The following is an 18555-nucleotide window of genomic DNA, read 5'->3' on the forward strand; positions in this document are numbered from 1 at the left end:
ATTTACTCATTATTGTGCAACTCAGAACTAAAGTAATTCTATTTTTCAATACTTCTTTGGCTAAGCTTTAAAGGGCAATAACTGTGCCCACTGTTTCATTTTCTAGGTGCTTCAAAATAGCCGAGATGTTTACTATAGTCTTTTATAATTCTGCAACTTCTAGAGAGGGAATTAAGCACCTGACATATGACTGAAAAATACTAGGCCTTTCCACTTACGGATCATTTAATATCACCTTTGACATTAATATTCAGAAAGTACAGGTTTAAGTACATCTTGGGGATAATATCTTCCAGTCCTGATCTCCACATAATCATTACCATCCTTTTCCTTCAGCTGACATTCATCACTTTGAGGGGCCCAGCACAAACACTTGCCTCAATCTGGATAGTAGATGGCTGGAAATATCAGATGGGTGGTTTTTTCCTTTGTCTAATGAAGTGTGAATTTCTCCACTCAAACAAAGATTTTGAGATGAATACAATGTCAGAAATAGTGTAAAAATTATCACTACTCACCTTTCCACAAGAGAATAAAGTTGGGCAACCTCACCAGTTCTTACTCCATTTTCAAGAAGGAAAACAAATCAGGAAGAATGCATGCAGGCCCTGTCTTACATCATGGATAGTGACTTTCTGCACTGTTAGGCCATGGAAGAGCTGGTAGATGCTTATCTGGTAAAAGCCATCAGAACTTCCAGTATTTACTGCAAGCAGGCTAAAAGAATCCAAAACAAGCCAGGACTGAAATATAAACCCACAAACAGCCAAGCAAGTTGATAATTGTGAAGCCAGTTCTCAGTAATTATGAAGAATAAATTTGCTAGAGGGTATGAAAAGAGGGTGAACACAGTGGACACTCCATGTAGTCCAAATGCAACTCTGGAAAATTTTGGGTACAAGACAGACAAGGAAAGTTCGTGATGCACTCACCTTGCTAAACTCTTGTTTGTAAACATGGGAACACTGTGAATCACTCTTTCCCAGCTTAAACAGAAAATGGAGAATCTATGAGATGGTCTTGTGACAGCTTGTTTCATTCAAACTCATGCGAGACTAAGCATCTTTTAATATCTTAGAAAGCATTACATTTTCACCCTATTGACTGAACAATAAGCCTAAATATCATGTACTTATTTCAAATTTCTCTGATATCAATAACTCTTATAGTAGCGCCTCCAGGGCTTTGCTGGCTGCTGACTCACATTTTTACTGATATCCTCTTCCTCTCTCATATCTCTTCAGTTACCCTCTTGTTGGCAAGTTACAACTCTTTTTGTCACCAAAACACCTCATTTGGCCTTGCTCAAAAATAACAACTTCCTCCAGTTCTGCTGGGTTAAAAGCCTTCTCTGCAGGACAGCTACAAGCTCAGATCCCACACACACTACTCACATTCCTCTGTTTATAGCTGCTCTCCTTCCTATGGGCTCAGAACCACACTCACTGGAGCTTCCTGGGAAGACAAAACATATCATTTTAAACTCCTTGTGCTATGGCAGGGCAGTCAGAATGAGGCTGCTGCTTCTTGGATGTACACCTCTCTGCACATGGTCACACACAGGGACTCAGCCAAAGGATTTTTAAAAACCTCATAAATTGATTTAACCAGCTCTGCTTTCTTCGCCTGACATGATATCCCAGCTCCTGCTCTATCTGCGTGAGTCTGACATATTTGCACCACAGAGTGGGAAAACTGCCTGAGAAAAGGTCCACTTTTAGCTGTTACTGTTTTTCTTGCTCTTCTAAGTTCTTTCCCCCAGATGACAGCACGCTCATTCCAAGGCTGTGATGCAGATCCCATGCAATTTCATCTTTCCCACTGGGCCCAAACCATCACGACAGATGTATCATGAGCTGCAGTGGGATCACAGGAGATGTATAGGGACAAAGCAATGCACAGTCATCTGGGTTCTGAGCTATTTTCATGCAAAGGAATGCATTACACTATGACACCAATTAACTGACATCTACAACATGTTACTACTGCTCTCTTCACATCATTTCTGCTCCCATCTCTCTGCACTGTGAAGTCCATCTCTATGAATGTGCTCTAGCCTATACCAATAAATGGAAATAATTAAAAGTGAAAACCACAAATAGGTAACTCCACAATTCACAAGAAGAAAGACAGTGCTCCTAAGATTCTGAAAAAACTGAGAACCTACTTTAACTTCCCCACTTCACCACACATGTTTTGTAGGATTTCAGCAGCAACATTGGCTCTGGGTCTGGCTTCCCACACTCTAAAGTGCAGACAAAATAACCACTAGGTCAAGAGAATAATTTCTTCCTCTGTATTGCCACTGCACCTGCTGCACATTGTTCATCTGCACCAGCACAAGCCAGCACTGTGAGCAGTTTTACACCAAGCCTTACAGCACCAATTTGATGAAACTTTGTAGGACAAACTCTGGTTTTATTAATGCCAAGTCATCGGACAAAGTGCCACGAACTCAAACAGGCAGTAACAAACAGGGCAAACTTCAGAAGTGTGTTGCCAATCCCTACCAAGATATGTGTCAGCAAATGTGCACAGGGGCAAGCCTCTCACAAGCACAAACCGGATGAGAGTGCAACAAGACTCAGCTCTCCTTCTGATAAAGAAATGGATTGGGAGTAAAGGTTTCTTGAGTGTGCACAGCCAAGCCTTCTGTCGGTGATAGCTTCTGTGAGTTTTGATTTCAGCTTACACATTAACTTGTATGAACTGAGATTAATACACAGACTTATTGCTGGACACGTGAGAACTCAAACACATATGCACCTCCTCCATCCTCCCAGGGGCAGCAACATCACTATTAAACAGGCTGGGCAGGAAGCAGCCACAACACAGCTGGCCTGGCAGCGCGAGGGGCCATGGCGACCTACGTGCAGCTGAACACCGGAGCCAAGATGCCCATCCTGGGACTGGGCACAGGGAAGGTAACAGCTGGAGAGAAAAGCTTTCGTACTGCAGAGCTCCCTGGCACCAAGCTCGCTTGCTGCCGCTCTGCCTGGCTGTGGGACTGAGCAGTGTGAGTGAGGGGCTGTGCAATAATGCCTGGAGGCGGGATCTGAGTTTCAGAGCACTGCTCCTGCAACAAAAATAGTAGCAGGGAGGGTTACCTTTTGTAAGGTAGTTTTCCCATTCTTCTTTTGTTAGGAAACAGGCATTCAAATTGCACTGATATGAACTTCTTAAGTAAATTTTTGTTGTTTTCAGTCCCCACCAGGGCAAGTGACAGCTGCAGTGATGGCTGCAATCGATGCTGGATACCGCCACTTTGATGGTGCCTATGTGTACCAGAATGAGAAGGAGGTTGGGGATGGGATCCAGCAGAAAATCAAGGAAGGCGTTGTGAAGCGAGAAGACCTCTTCATTGTCAGTAAGGTAAACAGCTGATGGCCTTCCATCTCAAAGAAGCAGTTGGGAAATGTTTTGCCTATAGTAACTGCATAGTAGGTAGCTTAGAGTCAAGTTTCATGCTGCAGGATGAAGCTGCTCCTATCATCCTATCATCAGTAACTCCTGATGCAAGCTTACTGCTTCACCCCAGTCCCTGTGGAGTCTCAGGAAGGATATGCACCACTGATACTGGAATCACCACTTGATATTCCTAATACTAATTGTGATTTTCTTGCACCCAGTAGACAGGGACAACAATTTTGCTGAAATGTGTGTAGAGCAGGGCAGAAACCCTCTTTTCTTCCCAGTTCACTGACAGGCTGATCCCCATTCAACCTGAACTCACCAAGAGAAGACAGCACTGTTCTCACAGGGACCTGACTCCACAGTCAAGGGGAAGCCCTTCCTCCCTTCCTTTCTTCAGCTCATTCTCTCCCTGAGAATGGCTTCTTCTATCCATATCCCTAAAGAACAGCCACTCTTCCTCCACCCAATGCACTGTGTGCTTCAGCATCACAGCCTGGCACTTTGCAGAGGGGAAGAAGTGCTGTGGCATGAGGAAGGACGTGGCCCTGCACCTCATGCCCCTGCTGGAGCTCAGAGACCACCTGCACAGCAAGGACACCCTTGGTTTGAAGGGGAGCAGGAAAAGAGATGGAGGGCCAGGTAGCAACAAGAAAGTTAGAAATCAGTGATACACAGTTCTGAGATCATATGCAGTAGTGGGCTGGTGCAGTGAAACTACCTGTGTGCTACTGGCACCCTCATGATGACAGAGCACATCAGAGAAGGCATGTGTTGCAGTGGTAATGTGAATGGGGTACCTCAGTTCTTGCTCCAGCAGTGCTGCTCACACTTCTCTGCTGCACGAGAAACATGAGGTCCTGGGCATCCAGGTATCTGCCCACAGAGTCAGATGTCTTTATTCCCTGTGGCCTTCCAAAGAAGATGGAGCATTCCTGTTCCCTATGAAAGGGCTCACAAACTTTTAACCCAGGAGATCACACTGTGGCTTGGCTTTTTATCTCCAGCTATGGTCCACATTTCATGAAAAACATCTGGTGAAGGGAGCCTGCCAGAAAACTCTTGCTGATCTAAAACTGGATTACCTGGATCTTTATCTCATCCACTGGCCTTCTGGCTTCAAGGTACAGTAATGGCAATTGCTTTGGGTTACTTTGGATCTTGCTTTGGGATCTTCAGAGCTGCCAGCTATGTTTTCATCACAGCTGCTGTTCCTGTCTTGAAATATGATGTTGCTCTGCTGCTGTCATTCAGTTCTACTCTGGCCATGTGTGCCAGGCTCTGGAACGCTTCCCACAGGCACATGCAAGCGTGCATGCTGTCCTCTGTTCATTTTATAATGGGATAGGAAAATCCTACCCCAAGTTCACACATCTCAGCTGCAACAATAAGTTACTCTGCTTTCCCTTGCACAAATTACAATGTGTTCATTTCAAATGTAACATCTGCAGAACGCAGAAAAGTTTCCTGCCTTTACAGGAACAGTTGGTGTCAAGAAGGCCTTGACCTTGCATGAATTAAGAAGAAAGCATGGTACAAGTCTTAAATACCTTACGATGAGAATTAACATGTTTGGTTATTGGCGTTAGCTTCCTGATTGATATCCTTACTACAGTAGCTTCCCTTATGGGATTGTTACAAGTACCTTTATTCCGTGCTCACAGGCTGGAGATGTCCTGTTTCCCACAGATGACAACGGCATGGCTATACCCAGCAACACTGACCTCCTAGAAACATGGGAGGTAAGTTCAATCACAGAAGCAGTCCAGATTTCTCTGCCTTTGACAGTCCCTTATGAATTTTCATTGCCATCAGCTCTCTCAGAAATATCTTTTCATGCATGTACATTTACTTGTAAGGAAATAATGAAAATACAATGTAGATGACTGCATGCATAGTTATTACTTCCACACTACTGTTCCCTGTGTATCTAACTCACAGTGATTGCCAAAATCTTTTATGGAAGCTGCAGACAACATAGATGATAGAAAAAGTTCTCAGTTTGACCATATCAACTGCCTAGTTCACCACAAGTCCTCAGGCCATTCCTCAACTGCTCAAACATATTTTGCAGGAATAAAGACATTTTAGGTTATGAGCTTACCTACAGACTGGGAGACAGCACTCCTGTGCTTGCACAGCAGTGGATAATTGAGTATCATTGTTATTTCCTCATTCATCGTCTTGAGATTTTTCACAGTGTCAAGGAGTGAGACTTAGAGCTTGGGGGAGATGGCTACCACATTTAGATCAGGGAGCAATGCGGGTCCTAAGAGTTAATTTGTGCATCTTAAGAAAACTGGAATCATGCTACAGAGGAGCATCCTCAGGACTCAGTTCCATACCGGATGATGACTTTGCTCCTCCTTCTGCTAGGCCATGGAAGAGCTGGTGGATGCTGGCCTGGCAAAAGCCATTGGCATCTCCAACTTCAACCACGAACAGATTGAAAGAATCTTGAACAAGCCAGGACTGAAATACAAGCCTGCAAACAACCAGGTAAGCTGGTAGGTGACTCCACATACACATCAGGTCTTCACTGACTATGAAGACCTGATCTGTTGAATGGGGATATGGACAAGGAGAACAATGTGAAGAAAGCATTTATCCTTAATCCAGCTGTATGAGCATTTCTGGGTACAAAAAGCAATGACACACTCACCTTTTGTCTCTCACTATGATGAACCACAGTTTGCAAATGCATACATAGTTCTTACAGAAACATTCGTTCTGGAAAGATTAAAAAGCCACAGCTGAGTGAAACCTCTGCAGACAAACTGGGTAAAAACTTTACATGACAATAGGTTTTAAAGTGAAAATGAAGGTCATGTTGTCATCCAAGACAGTTCATTTGTTCCAAAGGCAGCCGCTCACTGCATTCACTGATAACTTTTGACACACAGCAATATCAAAGCAGTTCTGTCACCAACATCGTCTATGCTCTTGTCTTTCCAGATCGAATGTCATCCATACCTGACCCAGGAGAAGCTGATCAACTACTGCCATTCCAAAGGGATTGCTGTGACAGCATATAGTCCCTTTGGCTCTCCTGACAGACCATGGTAATATATATATATATATATATATATATACATATATATAGGCATTTTGCAAGGCAGCTGGCATAAATTTTTGCTATACTGGCATTTTGCAAGGCAGCTGGCATAAATCTTGCTTGAACGACTCAATTAATGATTCATCAAGATGCAGATAGCTTTTGCTAGGACAGCTGTGCCTGTGAAGGTTTCTTGCCATTGATCTTCTGTTCTCTGTGTAGGGCTAAGCCAGAGGATCCTTCTCTTCTGGATGACCCCAAGATTAAAGAGATTGCAGCCAAGCACAACAAAACAGTAGCACAGGTACGTGGGTGCTGGATGGTGGGTACTACTTCTGTAACACTCTCATTAGAAAAATTACACCTCAGGATTAGATAAAACCTAAATCCATTCTCTACAGCTCTGGCACTCCTCTGATTATTCTCTAACAGAGTAGATTGTTCCTGGCATGGCCTGCAGTATATGCCACTAGTATTTCTTTTGCCATCAACAAAGAAATCATTTCAAAGTTTTGCTTAAATTACTGAAAATCCAGGTAAGAAAGAAAATACCTGACCGTCTCAAAACCAGATCAGACATGAAGCCTCCCATGTAGGGATCCACCTCTCAGCCCGTTGTTCTTCAGGAAGTGCTTCACAGGCCTCCCCACAAGAATGACTTGAAAGGCAGCTCTACAGAAGTGGCAGTAGCTCAGGCAAACTGCTGTTAAACATGCTCAGTTCCTGCGGGAACATCTCCACCTGCCTTCTCTCTGATCCAGTGGTCTCTTCCTGCAGGTTCTCCTTCGCTTCCACATCCAGAGAAATGTGATTGTGATCCCCAAGTCTGTCACACCACAGCGCATTGTGGAGAACTTCAAGGTTAGTAAACATGAGTGGCCTGCCATCACTTCTCCCCACAGAGCGAGCAGGGAGCCTTTCTCAGCCAAGACCTACTCAGTTAGGACTACAGGACTTTTTCTCTCTGCCTGTTTCCCTCTACTGAGGGCTAAGCATAGGATGTAATTTGTGAGGACTTGTATGATCTTAAATGTTCCGTGTCTTTTTGGTTAGAGAATTATTCGGAGCATTTTTGGATGCCAAGAACAGTAACACAGCAGAAAAATCTGACATAGAATAAGCAGTGCTCATAAGGAAGTTCTTGTGTTCGTAAAAAGTGCAGTCCTCTATCTCTTAAGTCAGTGGTCCATGACATAAAATAGATCCACCACAATGAATCCACTTTCTCAGCCTGTCTGTCTTCTTCACACTGTTCCATTTCTTTCATAGAGGTGATTTCCAGCTTTTTCTCTTGTTTAGGTCTTTGACTTTGAATTGACTAAAGAAGACATGACAACACTTCTCAGCTTTAACAGGAACTGGAGGATGGGTGTACTGAGCCAGTAAGTGACACTAATTTCAAGTCTTACCTTTAGAATTGCTTCTACATCATCATTTCTGTCAGAGCTACTAGGCAGCATGAAATTCAAGTTACTGAAATAAGTGAGTAATCCAAATAATAGCAGGTTTGTCCAAAAATACTTTTGCACCAGACAGGTAAATATGCTCACTTTGAAATCAAAGGGAAGACACAGCTGACCACATAATCATTTTCAACTCAGTTTCCAGGGAACTCTCTAACATCAACTACAAAGGATGGTTTCTAACAGATCATTTTGTCTTTCTCCACTTTAGTAAATTAGGATGCATATCTTCACACATTCTTCAGGCAATTACATAATTCAGATCACGGTGTTACAAAATCACAGAATCACAGAATCACAGACACATAGAATGGCTTGAGTTGGAAGAGATCCTAAAGATCACCTTGTTCCATGTTCCTCGCCATTGGCTGGGATGCCAGCCACTACATCAGGTTGCCCAAGGCCCCTTAAAATCCCTCTTTTGTGGATCCTCTGTGCACCGAACCCATCTACCTCTATGTAACACATGATTTAGCTATTAAAAGAACTTTCTCTTTTTGATTTCTTTCAGGGCCAAAATGCACAAGGAGTACCCTTTCCACGCAGAATACTGATGCTGTTTGTAACCTGACTTTCCCTGAACCCCTGGTGTTTCATGTGCCTCTCCTCTAGCTTTGAGCTGTGTATCCAGCTTTCTTACTGCATCTGAGCTGTTGCTGCTAGTGAAGTCAAAGGACATTTATTCCATTGATTTTGTCTGAGTTCACTCTTTGGAAGATTGAAGGAGTATTGTCCAATGGAATAAAACGTGGGGTGTAATAATTTTCTGGTTATCAGAAGGGAGGAGGATTTCTGAAGTTTCTACGCAGAACTGCTCTGCAGAAAATGAGGACATCTTGAATGCATGAACCACTATTCAGCAGGTGCCTTCAGTCCTGCATCAGCACAAACCAAGGCTGAGGTACCATACAAATAAAGAGACATCCACCATTGCATGAGAAGTCTCCTTTATTTTAAATAAAATTAACTTTGAAATAGGCTGGTTTTGTAATTGGGGTCAATATATCTTATTTTAAGGACTGCTATATTAGTTCAGCAAAAAGGAATTTATGTGTGCTCATTCTAAAATTTTCTAGTTTAGCTTTGCTTGGTACATGAATTGGTCTTGTTTTTGAATGAACCTTGCTTCCTTTATCTTTGTATACACCAGGTGCAAGGACATTTTCTGGCATTTCATATAAATTGGTTTGACTTACAGTGCATCACAACAGAAAGTTGCTCACTATGGTATAAGAACAATGTAACTTTGTCATACTGGAGGAAAGCAGCTAAAATATCAGCCAAAAATCACTGTAAGGAAAATGACAGTGACATAAAGAGAATAAAGTAGATAGTCATAGAGCCGCACCACACGTGCTCAAAAGGGCATTACAACATACAGCAAGTTTACCTGTTCTTTTTCCATTTTCATGAAGGGAAACAAGGAGCATCAAGAAGAATGCATTCAGGCCCTGACTTGCATTGCAGATAGTGACTTTGCTGCATGGTTAGGCTACGGAAGAGCTTGTTGATGCTGATTGGGTGAAAGCCATTGAAATCTCCAGCATCAACCACGAGCAGTCTGAAAGAATCCAAAACAAGTCAGGACTGAAATATGAACACACTAACAACCAAGTGAGCCACTAATAGTGACCCCAGTGCATAGTTTTCATGGAGAATTACTAAGATTATAAAATCAGAATAGAGTTGCTTGAGGATGTGGAAAGACGTAGAACGAAGTGGACACTACATGTACTCCAAATGCCATTCTGTGGAGAATTCTGGGTACAAGCCAGATTGGAAAACTTCTTTATGCTCTCACCTTGCTAAATCCCTGTTTGCAAAAATAGGAATACTCCGTGAAACACTCTTCATTCTTTTGTTTTTTATGAAAAGGGGAGAGAAGAAAGATCTTCACTATCTCAACATTATAAACTCTTCAGAACATAAAATGCAATTCAATCTGCTAAGAGATTCGTGAGGAAATTCCATAACAGCGATGGTGTCACACACAGCTTTAATTCTGCACCCATGAGTACAAACATTAAAATACACCCTTCATTCCATCATCTGGGTTCTGAGCAACTTTTGTGCAAAAGGATGCATTACTCTGTTCTACCATTTAAATGACGTCTACATCGTGTTGCTAAAGCTCACCTCTTGTCATCACTACTCCCATCCCTTCTGCGCTGTGACTAAAAACTCATCATCTTTTCTACCTTCAGTTACACAAAGCAAAAAGGATCTGTCTGTGTCCTGTGGGAGAAGCACCCAGAGTAAAGCGCACTGATGGATTCCTTGAATAAATTCTCCAAATACAAGGAAGTAGTGAAGTCTCCAAAGCTGCCTTAACATACCACTGCGGAGCACTTTCCAGATCCTGCTGATAAATCAAGAATTTTTAAACTGCACCATGACCTCCCCACCAGAAAGACATCTCTTTTTTTTTTCCAACTCTTCCAAGTTAGTTGCCAATGTGGAATTACAGGCCCTGAAAACAGGGCCAGCGTGATCACTGTGACACCCAGAAACACTGTTTTCCTGCAGCTTTATAAACACACTATAAAATAAAATCGTCTCCCAGCATCCAAAACAAGCTGTTTTTTAACTCTGTTTTCCTTAACCCCACCTGAGCACCAGTCCCTCCCCCTAGACGCAAGCTGAACAGAGGCACGACCCCGCAACATTGGTCGCACACGGTCCAACCCACCCGCACACAGCGGTTCCGCACAGGAAGGCGGAGCTCCCCACTCCGGGGTTAGGCGGCAGAAGGCAGCGCCCACAGCGGGGCCGGGCTTAAAGGGCCTCGGCCAGAGACAGGAGGCTTCGCGTCGAGCATGGCGACCTGCGTGCGGCTGGGAGCCGCGGCTAGGATCCCTATGGTGGGGTTGGGCACCTGGAAGGTAATGGAGCTCCCGCGGCTTGTAGCGCCCGGAGGAGGTGGCCCGGCAGCCGGCAGTGGCGGGTCTGTGTCTCCCCCTCTGGGTACGGGTGGCTGAGCTGTCGAGCTGAAGCGCTCCTGGCCGGCAGCTGCTGCGGCCTTTGGGCAGTAGCGTGGGGAAGGGCCTCGGTCTGGTTCTGCGGGGCCAATGCTGGACGAAGCTGGGACCCGCACGGGAGCAGCAGGTGGATGGCTGGAGGCTGGCTCTGGCCCTGGTGCCTCTACATGCCGTTTGCGCAGGCTTCAATAAAGTGTTTTGGAAGAACTCTGAAATGTCTTTCTTTCAGTGTTTCTCTGTCTACCTTAGAAGCAGCATGCAGGGGTCCCAAGCCATAATGTATTGTATCCTTATCTTGTCCAGGCTCCACCGGGTAAGGTAGAATCTGCAGTGATGGCTGCAATCGATGCTGGATACCGTCACTTTGACTGTGCCTATGTGTACCAGAATGAGAAGGAGGTCGGGGATGGGATCCAGCAGAAAATCAAGGAAGGTGTTGTGAAGCGAGAGGACCTCTTCATTGTCAGTAAGGTAAACAGCTGAGGGCCCTATTTGCTGACAGTTTTCTTCCCCAGTCAGCCAGATAACACTGAAAGCTGATTTTATTCCCCTGGAAGTTCAATAACACCTTGAGCACTACAGTTCTTCTGTGCTCTGGCAGTATTCTGAAGAGAAGCAGAAGTACTGGAAGGTGGGGAGGGAACATGGCCTTGCACCTCATATCCCTGCTGGGGTAGAAGAAAGAAGAGAAACATCGAGGGATGTAGAAATCAGTGATGCAGAGCTCTGAGATAACTAACTTGTGGCCATGAGTTGGTGCAGAAGCACTAGTGGTGTGGTTACTGCACTTTGTTGATGCCAAAAGGAGAGCTGTAACCCAGGAGGTCATGGTGTGCCTTGTCTTTTTATCTCCAGCTGTGGTGTACGTTCTTTGAAAAGCCTCTGGTGAAAGGAGCCTGCCAGAAGACACTTGCCAGCCTGAAACTGGATTACCTGGATCTCTACCTCATGCACTGGCCTTTTGGGTTCAAGGTATGGTAATGGGGATGCACGTGTTTTTTGAAGTGCTTTTGAAGGCTTATATGGCTTTACAGCCCAATAAGTGCTAGTGCTGAGAAAAACCCTTGATCTTTATCCTTGAGAATGCTACTTACATACCCTTTTTATCAGAGGCTGTGACAGACACAAAACTGGAGGCAGATGTCGCAGCTGCAGGTACAGGCTGGGCTCTTTCCCCTCTCTTTTGCAAATCCAAAACGTGTTTCTCTAAAAATCATGTTTTGTGGATTGCGGGCTACGTTTTGCTGCCTGACAGGTTATTTTCTCTGCGTGTTACAGAATGTTTTTGTTTTCCATTTCTGCTTTTAATCACTGAGTCCTTAGTTCAGTTCAGTATAGTATGAGGTAACCTTTGCTGTAGGAGCCTTCCTGCTGTTCCACAAACCCTGTGTTGCAAAAGATGAGGCTTCTATGAAGCTTAAGCCTTTCAGACTGATGTCCGAGTTTGATGTTTCTAGTCTTATTTTTCCTGCTTCACTGTGAGAGGCTTCCATCCTACCTTTTGCTTCTGACTTGCTTAACTTCATGTTCTATTTTAGCTTTGTTAACAAAGCCATAAAAATGAGTTTGCTGCTGCAAGGAGACATTTTCAGTTGTTAGACACAGTTCTGTCTTGTTGTCTTTACACAGCTTGCACTCAAAGGCTCTTCTAACTTCCCTGGCACGATAACAGCATTCTTGAGCTCTGCCATGGAAGAACTGCCACAGTACATAATAGCTCTGTTCAGCAGATTTGGTTTAGTATTGGCCAAAGTTATGCATCACCATTATTGAAAGCGAAGTCCCGTGATGCACTTCTGGGAGTTTAGTCCATTCTTCATAAATGGGTGAAAAAGAGCACCACCTGAAGTGATACGTATGAATTTCTTACCTCAGTCTGGATCTGAGTGGTTTCTTTTCCCATAGGTGTTTAAGTGAGTCGTCGCTTTGAGGTGCCCAGCAGAAATATCTGCCTTGATTGGCCAAAAATACTTCCAGTTCTTCATTCAATGCAGGAAGAAATGACTGTAGAAAGAACTAGAAGTTTAAGCTGTCTTAGTCCTGAGCTGTCACTGTCTTAGACAAACTTCTCAAGAGACTTTTAAAGCATTTTCTTTCTTGCTGACAGGCAGGAGAGGACCTGTTTCCTACAGATGACAAAGGCATGTCTATCCCCAGCAATGCTGATATTCTGCAAACGTGGGAGGTAAGCGTAGCCACAGTGACAGAATCGTGTCTTCTGTCCTGAGCAGTGATATTTCAGTAGTCACAGTGTGCTTCCCACATGGATGCAGATTTCATTTAAAAGAATGTACAGAAGTAAATTCAGATTGCTTCCAGGGGAGCTGCAGAGCAGTCTGAGGTTGAAATAATTCTTTGCTTGACCATGACAATTGTACTTTTCTTGTGCAGTTCTTGAACTACTAAAGTACAGGTAATTTGCAAAGATAAAAACAGGTTATAATCTCGCCATCATCGTAGAGCATAGCTCTCTACTACTATATAATAGTATATTATAGATGATCTACTTTTCCTTGTGTAATTCAGCATGAATTTCTCAGTTGTAACAAAGATTTTTGGGCTTGGTTGGAGGACAATGGAGGACAGTGTGAAAATTACCAGTACCCACTTCTCCCTGAGAGTTAAGTTGGACAAGCCTACCAGTTATTTCTCCCTTCTTGTGGGAAACAAAGAACATTAGGAAGAGTGTGTTCAGGCCCTGTCTTGCATAATGGATAGTAACTTTGCTGCTCTCTCTGTTAGGCCATGGAAGAGCTGGTGGATGCTGGTTTGGTAAAAGCCATTGGAATCTCCAACTTCAACCATGAGCAGACTGAAAGACTCTTGAACAAGCCAGGACTGAAACACAAGCCTGTAAACAACCAGGTAAGCTGCTAATAGTGAATAGTTTTCAGGGATTACGAAGCTCTAATGACAGTTGCATGAGAATATGGAAGAAGGGAAAATAAAGTGGACTCTCACAGTATGTACTTCAGATCCCACTCTGTGATTCGGGGTACTGAAAGGACTAAGAAACTTTCTCACCTTGCTGTGGCACTGTTTACGGATAGAGGAATATTTCCTTGTGAAACATTCTTTCTGGATGATAAAGAACACAGATGTGAGCTGTGATTGTGTAATCAAGGGTTTTTATGAAACTTCTCAGAACAAAATCCAAAATGCATGTAAGGACTCAGTGTAAGAATTAGTGCCCTACAGAATTATGGGTTCGTATTACCCCACCACCCACCTGTAGGCAAAGATGAAGGAAGTCTGTAATTAGGAAACTTAAGACTGGGGGGGGGGGGGGAATCTCTGGAGCATTACAGTAGTTCTGCAACTACCTGTCTGCTCCTGTGTTGGCAGATTGAGTGTCACCCATACCTTTCCCAGGAGAAGCTTATCAACTATTGTCAATCCAAAGGGATCACTGTGACAGCATATTGTCCCCTTGGACGGCCTGAAAGGTAATTTATAAACAGGTTAGCGTGGCTTAAGTTCAAAACTTTCAGACTTTCTGAAGGAGAAATTGTGCAGTTGTGAGTATATACAATAGTTAATTACTCCTTCTAGGTAGAAACCTTTTAGAATGGCTCTTTGCCATTTCTTCTTTCTCTCTATAGAGCCACACCAGAGGAGCCTGCCATTTTGGATAACCCCAAGATTAAAGAGATTGCAGCAAAGCACAACAAGACCCCGGCACAGGTAGGTGGACACCAGAAAATAACATCCATTAAGGAAAATATACAGGGTATATACCCTCTTTCAGGTCTATGTGTTCCCAGTGAACTGTAGCAGTTCTCTGTGGTGTTAACAAGCAATATTCTAGCCTGCATATGCTGAAAGAAAATCTTTGGCCCTCAGTGAAGATTCTTAAGTGATCTTCAGTTACCATGCCCCCTCTCAGGCCCTGTCGCAGAGAATGAAAGCCTGCATAAATTACTGAATGTCTAGATGGTAAGAAAAGGAACTCATAATCTCAGAACTGGATGGGAGAGGTGAAAGGAGACTTCCCATGAGGGGCTCTGTCACTTCCCCCTTTGCTCTTCAGGAAGCACTATCTACACCACAAGGATAGGAATGATTTGAAGCTCATCTCTATGTGAGTGCCTGTATCTCAGGCAAAAACAGCTGTTGAACACACAGCTTCTGTGGCAAAATCACTTGTCCTCTCTTCCAATGGTCTCTTTTCCTGCAGGTTCTCCTTCGCTTCCAGATCCAGAGAAACGTGATTGTGATCCCCAAGTCTGTCACACCACAACGCATTGTAGAAAACTTCAAGGTGAGTGATTACAAGTGACCCTTCCACTGCAGAGCAAGCGAGAATCCTTTCTTAGCCTTCCTGAGTCCTCCTCCTTTTCTATCTGCATGTTCTCCTATACTGAGGGTTTAAGTGAAGGCTGAAGTGAAAACTACAACTGCAGAAGAGAGGTTGACAGAGGTCTTAGAAACAGTGTCCTGATAACAATATTGGTTATCTTTACATTGTCTCCTATTCTGCAGAGAGTAGGTTAATTGGCCTGGAGGGCTTGCTTGGAGAGTAGCATGCCAGAGAAGCTTATATAGTGTAAGAAATGCTATGAAACCTGATGTCAGTTAAGTGTATTCCTCTAACCAGCTAAGTTGCTGGTATTTTCCTGATGTTGAACATCAGGATTTTAGAAGAAACATAAATATACTGGAATATTGAAGTCTTCTAGGTCTTTATTTGGGACTGAAAAGAAATGCATCTTCAACAAATGCAAAACGCACCTAAATGCGTATGAAGCTTCTTGCAACAGCAAATATATGTAACTGCAGCTTTGGGGTTTTTTTGCTTTGGTTGGGTTTTATGTTGTTGTTGTTTAATTCTTTCTGGGCATCCAAAACAGGCTTTTCATTCCCCTACCATCCCATGAAGCCATCTGTAACTAACATCCCTTCCCTTGTGGACTTGCTCTTTACTTTTGTGAGCTTTGCTGTCAGTCTGATTTGTTCAGTGAGGTGATTTCCAGCTATTTTTTCCTTGTTAGGTGTTTGACTTTGAACTGACTAAAGAAGAGATGGCAGCTATTCTCAGCTTAAACAGAAACTGGAGAATTTGTGAAATGGTCACGTAAGTGACAGCTTTTTTTTCCCTCAAATTCTTAATTTTTCAGTGCTTCTTACAAGTACCCGTGAGTTCCTTATATAGGAAGGTTCTAGTTAGTAATTTTAGTTATGTCCATGTTGGAGAAGTGAAGCAATTAGCAAGTTTTAAACTCAAGTTTTCTTTTTCTTGTTGAGATTATAGTAAACTGATGTCAGCTTCTATAGAGCTGGCTAGTAGCAGAGTGAGCTGCCACTTGCAAATGTGCGCCATGGAAGCATATACTCAGACAGAGCTTTAGTTTAAAGGTCAGAAACTGCTGTCTTGTGTGCAGATGGTTACAGACTAGTAAAAATAGGAGTCTCTTGAATTAGTTCTGTAGTTGAATAATCTGTTATCCATCCACTATACTTCTGTATAGCATTTATTTTACCTGTGGAGTAATTGTTCATCTTTGTCCTCCTTCAGGTGCAGAAACCACAAGGAGTATCCTTTCAATGCTGAATACTGAAAATAGCTTTATCCTGTCTTCCTGCCGGCCTGTAGGGTCTAACGAGTTTCTCCCACTACCTACAGTGATCCACTATGTACCTTGTACACTGTATCTATCCTGACAGCAGAGGCGTTCTTTACTAGAACAAAATAGTAAAGTTGCTCTGAAGAACAAAATGCAGGCTATAATTAGTTGTAGTAATTCTTTACTCATTAGATACTTGGTTTTTGCTGGCTGAGATGGCAAACCAGCACATTAAGAATTAACTAGCAACTGATTTATATTCTTTTATTTTTAATCTTCTGTTTAATGTCAACATTACTTAAGGCTGCAGGATAATGATATCTGAGTGCAGAATTTGTCATGAAAGAATGAGCTATGTGATCACTGTGTGGAGATGAAAGACAATTATCCACTTCTAGAACACAACCTAAAGTTTTTTCTTGAAATGAAGACTATCTGACCCACACGCATAGTGGCTTTATTGCAGTTGTATTCTTTACCAACTGAAACTGAACTGTGACTTGTTTGTATTCTCTCAAAAATAAAGAAGTTGGACTACTAATGGCTTAGAAGCTCTTGTCTAATGTGGAAAAACTTGTAAACCAATGTTGTTGTGTTAAAAATATCATCTGAAACTATTGTGCATTTTAAACTATGTCATGGGACTACTAAGATTTTATATTGATCAATAATTTAATACCTAAGTACAGTACACTTTAGTTGATGGAACAAGGCAGATGGTGGCAGCAGCAGATGTGGCATACCTTAGTATGGGTTATGTATTAAGAAGCACCAGGAGATCATAACTGGAAGCTGATAGAAGGCTGAATGGTGCTATTACTGCAAAGTGATTTAACTAGCAGCCTGTGCTGGCATTTGGCTACGATTAACAGAGATTGTATAGAGAGGGGAAGCAGTGTTACTGAACACTCAATAGCAGTTCCACTTCAAAGTTCTGATACTGGGCTGCTGCCCAAAGTCTGACACTCAACCGAAATAAGCGTCATGTTCCCTTTATGCTATGACAGCACAATAACTGAGACAGGTCTGATTTTAACTAGCTTTGTGTGCGAGTAAAGCTTTCCCTGGAGAAGTCTTTCCCTGATGGAGGAGGATGCAGAAAAGGAGGGTGTGTCATTAAGCAGTATTAAGAGAGCTAGCAGGTATTGTAACAGCATGGTATTTCAATGATCTGTGGTTGTAGTATGCCTGGGGTTAATGGATTAAGGGCATACTGAGTATTACCTAAAAGCATTAGAATTACCTTTTGTTCCTATGGGGTTTATCTTTAATTTATTTAAAATTTTCCATATCTGAAAAACCACACTCCTCATACTTGTTCTTTCCAGAGCTATCTGCATGTCATGGCCATTAGCTCCCCTGGGATAATTCCCATCGAGAAAACTACATTGTGCTTTTCCCTACAGCCACTGGAGGGCAGCCATCCCTCAGAAGAGACCTGTGGTAAGAAACTCGGTGTTCTGCCCGTTCTCCTTATCTTCCAGGTCAAGAGAAATATGACTGCGATCCCAAAGTCTGTCATGCCACAGCACATTGTGGAGAACTCTGAGGTGAGTGATTACAAATGACCTGGCATCCTGAAAGCAGGGATCCTCTCTCAGGCTTCCCAAACTCTCAGGGGAAAAGGAATGGCAGCTCCTCTAAGTATCGTATACAGTTTGATACTGAAAAATTATTTTGATAGATGATGTTACTTCCTTTGTTTCCAGGGTGAAAACTCACCGAATAGTACAGGAAACTGAAGAGTCTTATCACGTCTTTACCTGGAGCTTGGTCTAATATTCTTCCTATCAGTTTGTTTAGCTTTCTTACTGCATCTGTCCTCCTGCTACAAATGAAATGACAGGATATATGCTCAGGGATTGTCTGTTGTTGTTATTCCTTGAGTATTTTGCTTGAAAGAAGGATGTGATATTTGTTAGAAAAACAAATTGTGACCTGCATATGGAATTACTAAAGCAGCTCCGTGTGGAGCGCGTTCCCGCCGCGGGCAGCAGAGGGCGGCCGTACCTCACAGGAGCCGCCCCCGCCTGCCCCACTCCCGCCGCCTCTTCGGCCTCGGAGCACGGCGTCCATGCAACTGT

The 18555-nt window shown here is 43.2% G+C and overlaps 2 protein-coding genes across 3 annotated transcripts; both read left to right on the forward strand.

The window, feature by feature from the left end:
• The first annotated feature begins 2796 nt into the window (after positions 1-2796).
• LOC146762420 (aldo-keto reductase family 1 member B1-like) lies at positions 2797-8864 on the forward strand. Of its 2 annotated transcripts, XM_085520711.1 has the most exons (10): positions 2797-2924; positions 3205-3372; positions 4419-4535; positions 5076-5153; positions 5788-5910; positions 6367-6473; positions 6689-6770; positions 7244-7327; positions 7766-7848; positions 8441-8864. In XM_085520711.1, exons 1-10 carry the CDS (start codon positions 2859-2861, stop codon positions 8481-8483), a joined length of 951 nt encoding a protein of 316 aa, XP_085376837.1. In that variant the 5' UTR covers positions 2797-2858; the 3' UTR covers positions 8484-8864. The 2 variants fall into 2 exon arrangements, with proteins under 2 accessions (XP_085376837.1, XP_085376838.1); XM_085520712.1 differs by lacking the exon at positions 4419-4535.
• Positions 8865-10720: 1856 nt separating this feature from the next.
• Positions 10721-17012, forward strand: LOC107314940 (aldo-keto reductase family 1 member B10-like). Its single transcript, XM_015864799.3, has 10 exons — positions 10721-10811; positions 11211-11378; positions 11763-11879; positions 13015-13092; positions 13650-13772; positions 14253-14353; positions 14510-14591; positions 15085-15168; positions 15899-15981; positions 16423-17012. The coding sequence occupies exons 1-10, from the start codon at positions 10746-10748 to the stop codon at positions 16463-16465; spliced, it is 945 nt and encodes a 314-aa protein (XP_015720285.2). The 5' UTR covers positions 10721-10745; the 3' UTR covers positions 16466-17012.
• The last annotated feature ends 1543 nt before the right edge of the window (positions 17013-18555 follow it).

This window comes from Coturnix japonica, chromosome 1 (assembly GCF_054131305.1).
Source record: "Coturnix japonica strain WE chromosome 1, WE-NBRP24, whole genome shotgun sequence".
Taxonomy (NCBI): domain Eukaryota; kingdom Metazoa; phylum Chordata; class Aves; order Galliformes; family Phasianidae; genus Coturnix; species Coturnix japonica.

Excerpts from the sequence above, each read along its gene's own strand:
- LOC146762420 (XM_085520711.1), top strand. The coding sequence starts at position 2,859 with ATGGCGACCTACGTGCAGCTGAACACCGGAGCCAAGATGCCCATCCTG. Across the intron at positions 3,373-4,418 it reads ACCTCTTCATTGTCAGTAAG|CTATGGTCCACATTTCATGA; the intron begins GTAAACAGCTGA and ends TTTTATCTCCAG. Across the intron at positions 7,849-8,440 it reads AGGATGGGTGTACTGAGCCA|GGCCAAAATGCACAAGGAGT; the intron begins GTAAGTGACACT and ends GATTTCTTTCAG.
- LOC107314940 (XM_015864799.3), top strand. The coding sequence starts at position 10,746 with ATGGCGACCTGCGTGCGGCTGGGAGCCGCGGCTAGGATCCCTATGGTG. Across the intron at positions 11,379-11,762 it reads ACCTCTTCATTGTCAGTAAG|CTGTGGTGTACGTTCTTTGA; the intron begins GTAAACAGCTGA and ends TTTTATCTCCAG. Across the intron at positions 13,773-14,252 it reads ACAAGCCTGTAAACAACCAG|ATTGAGTGTCACCCATACCT; the intron begins GTAAGCTGCTAA and ends CTGTGTTGGCAG.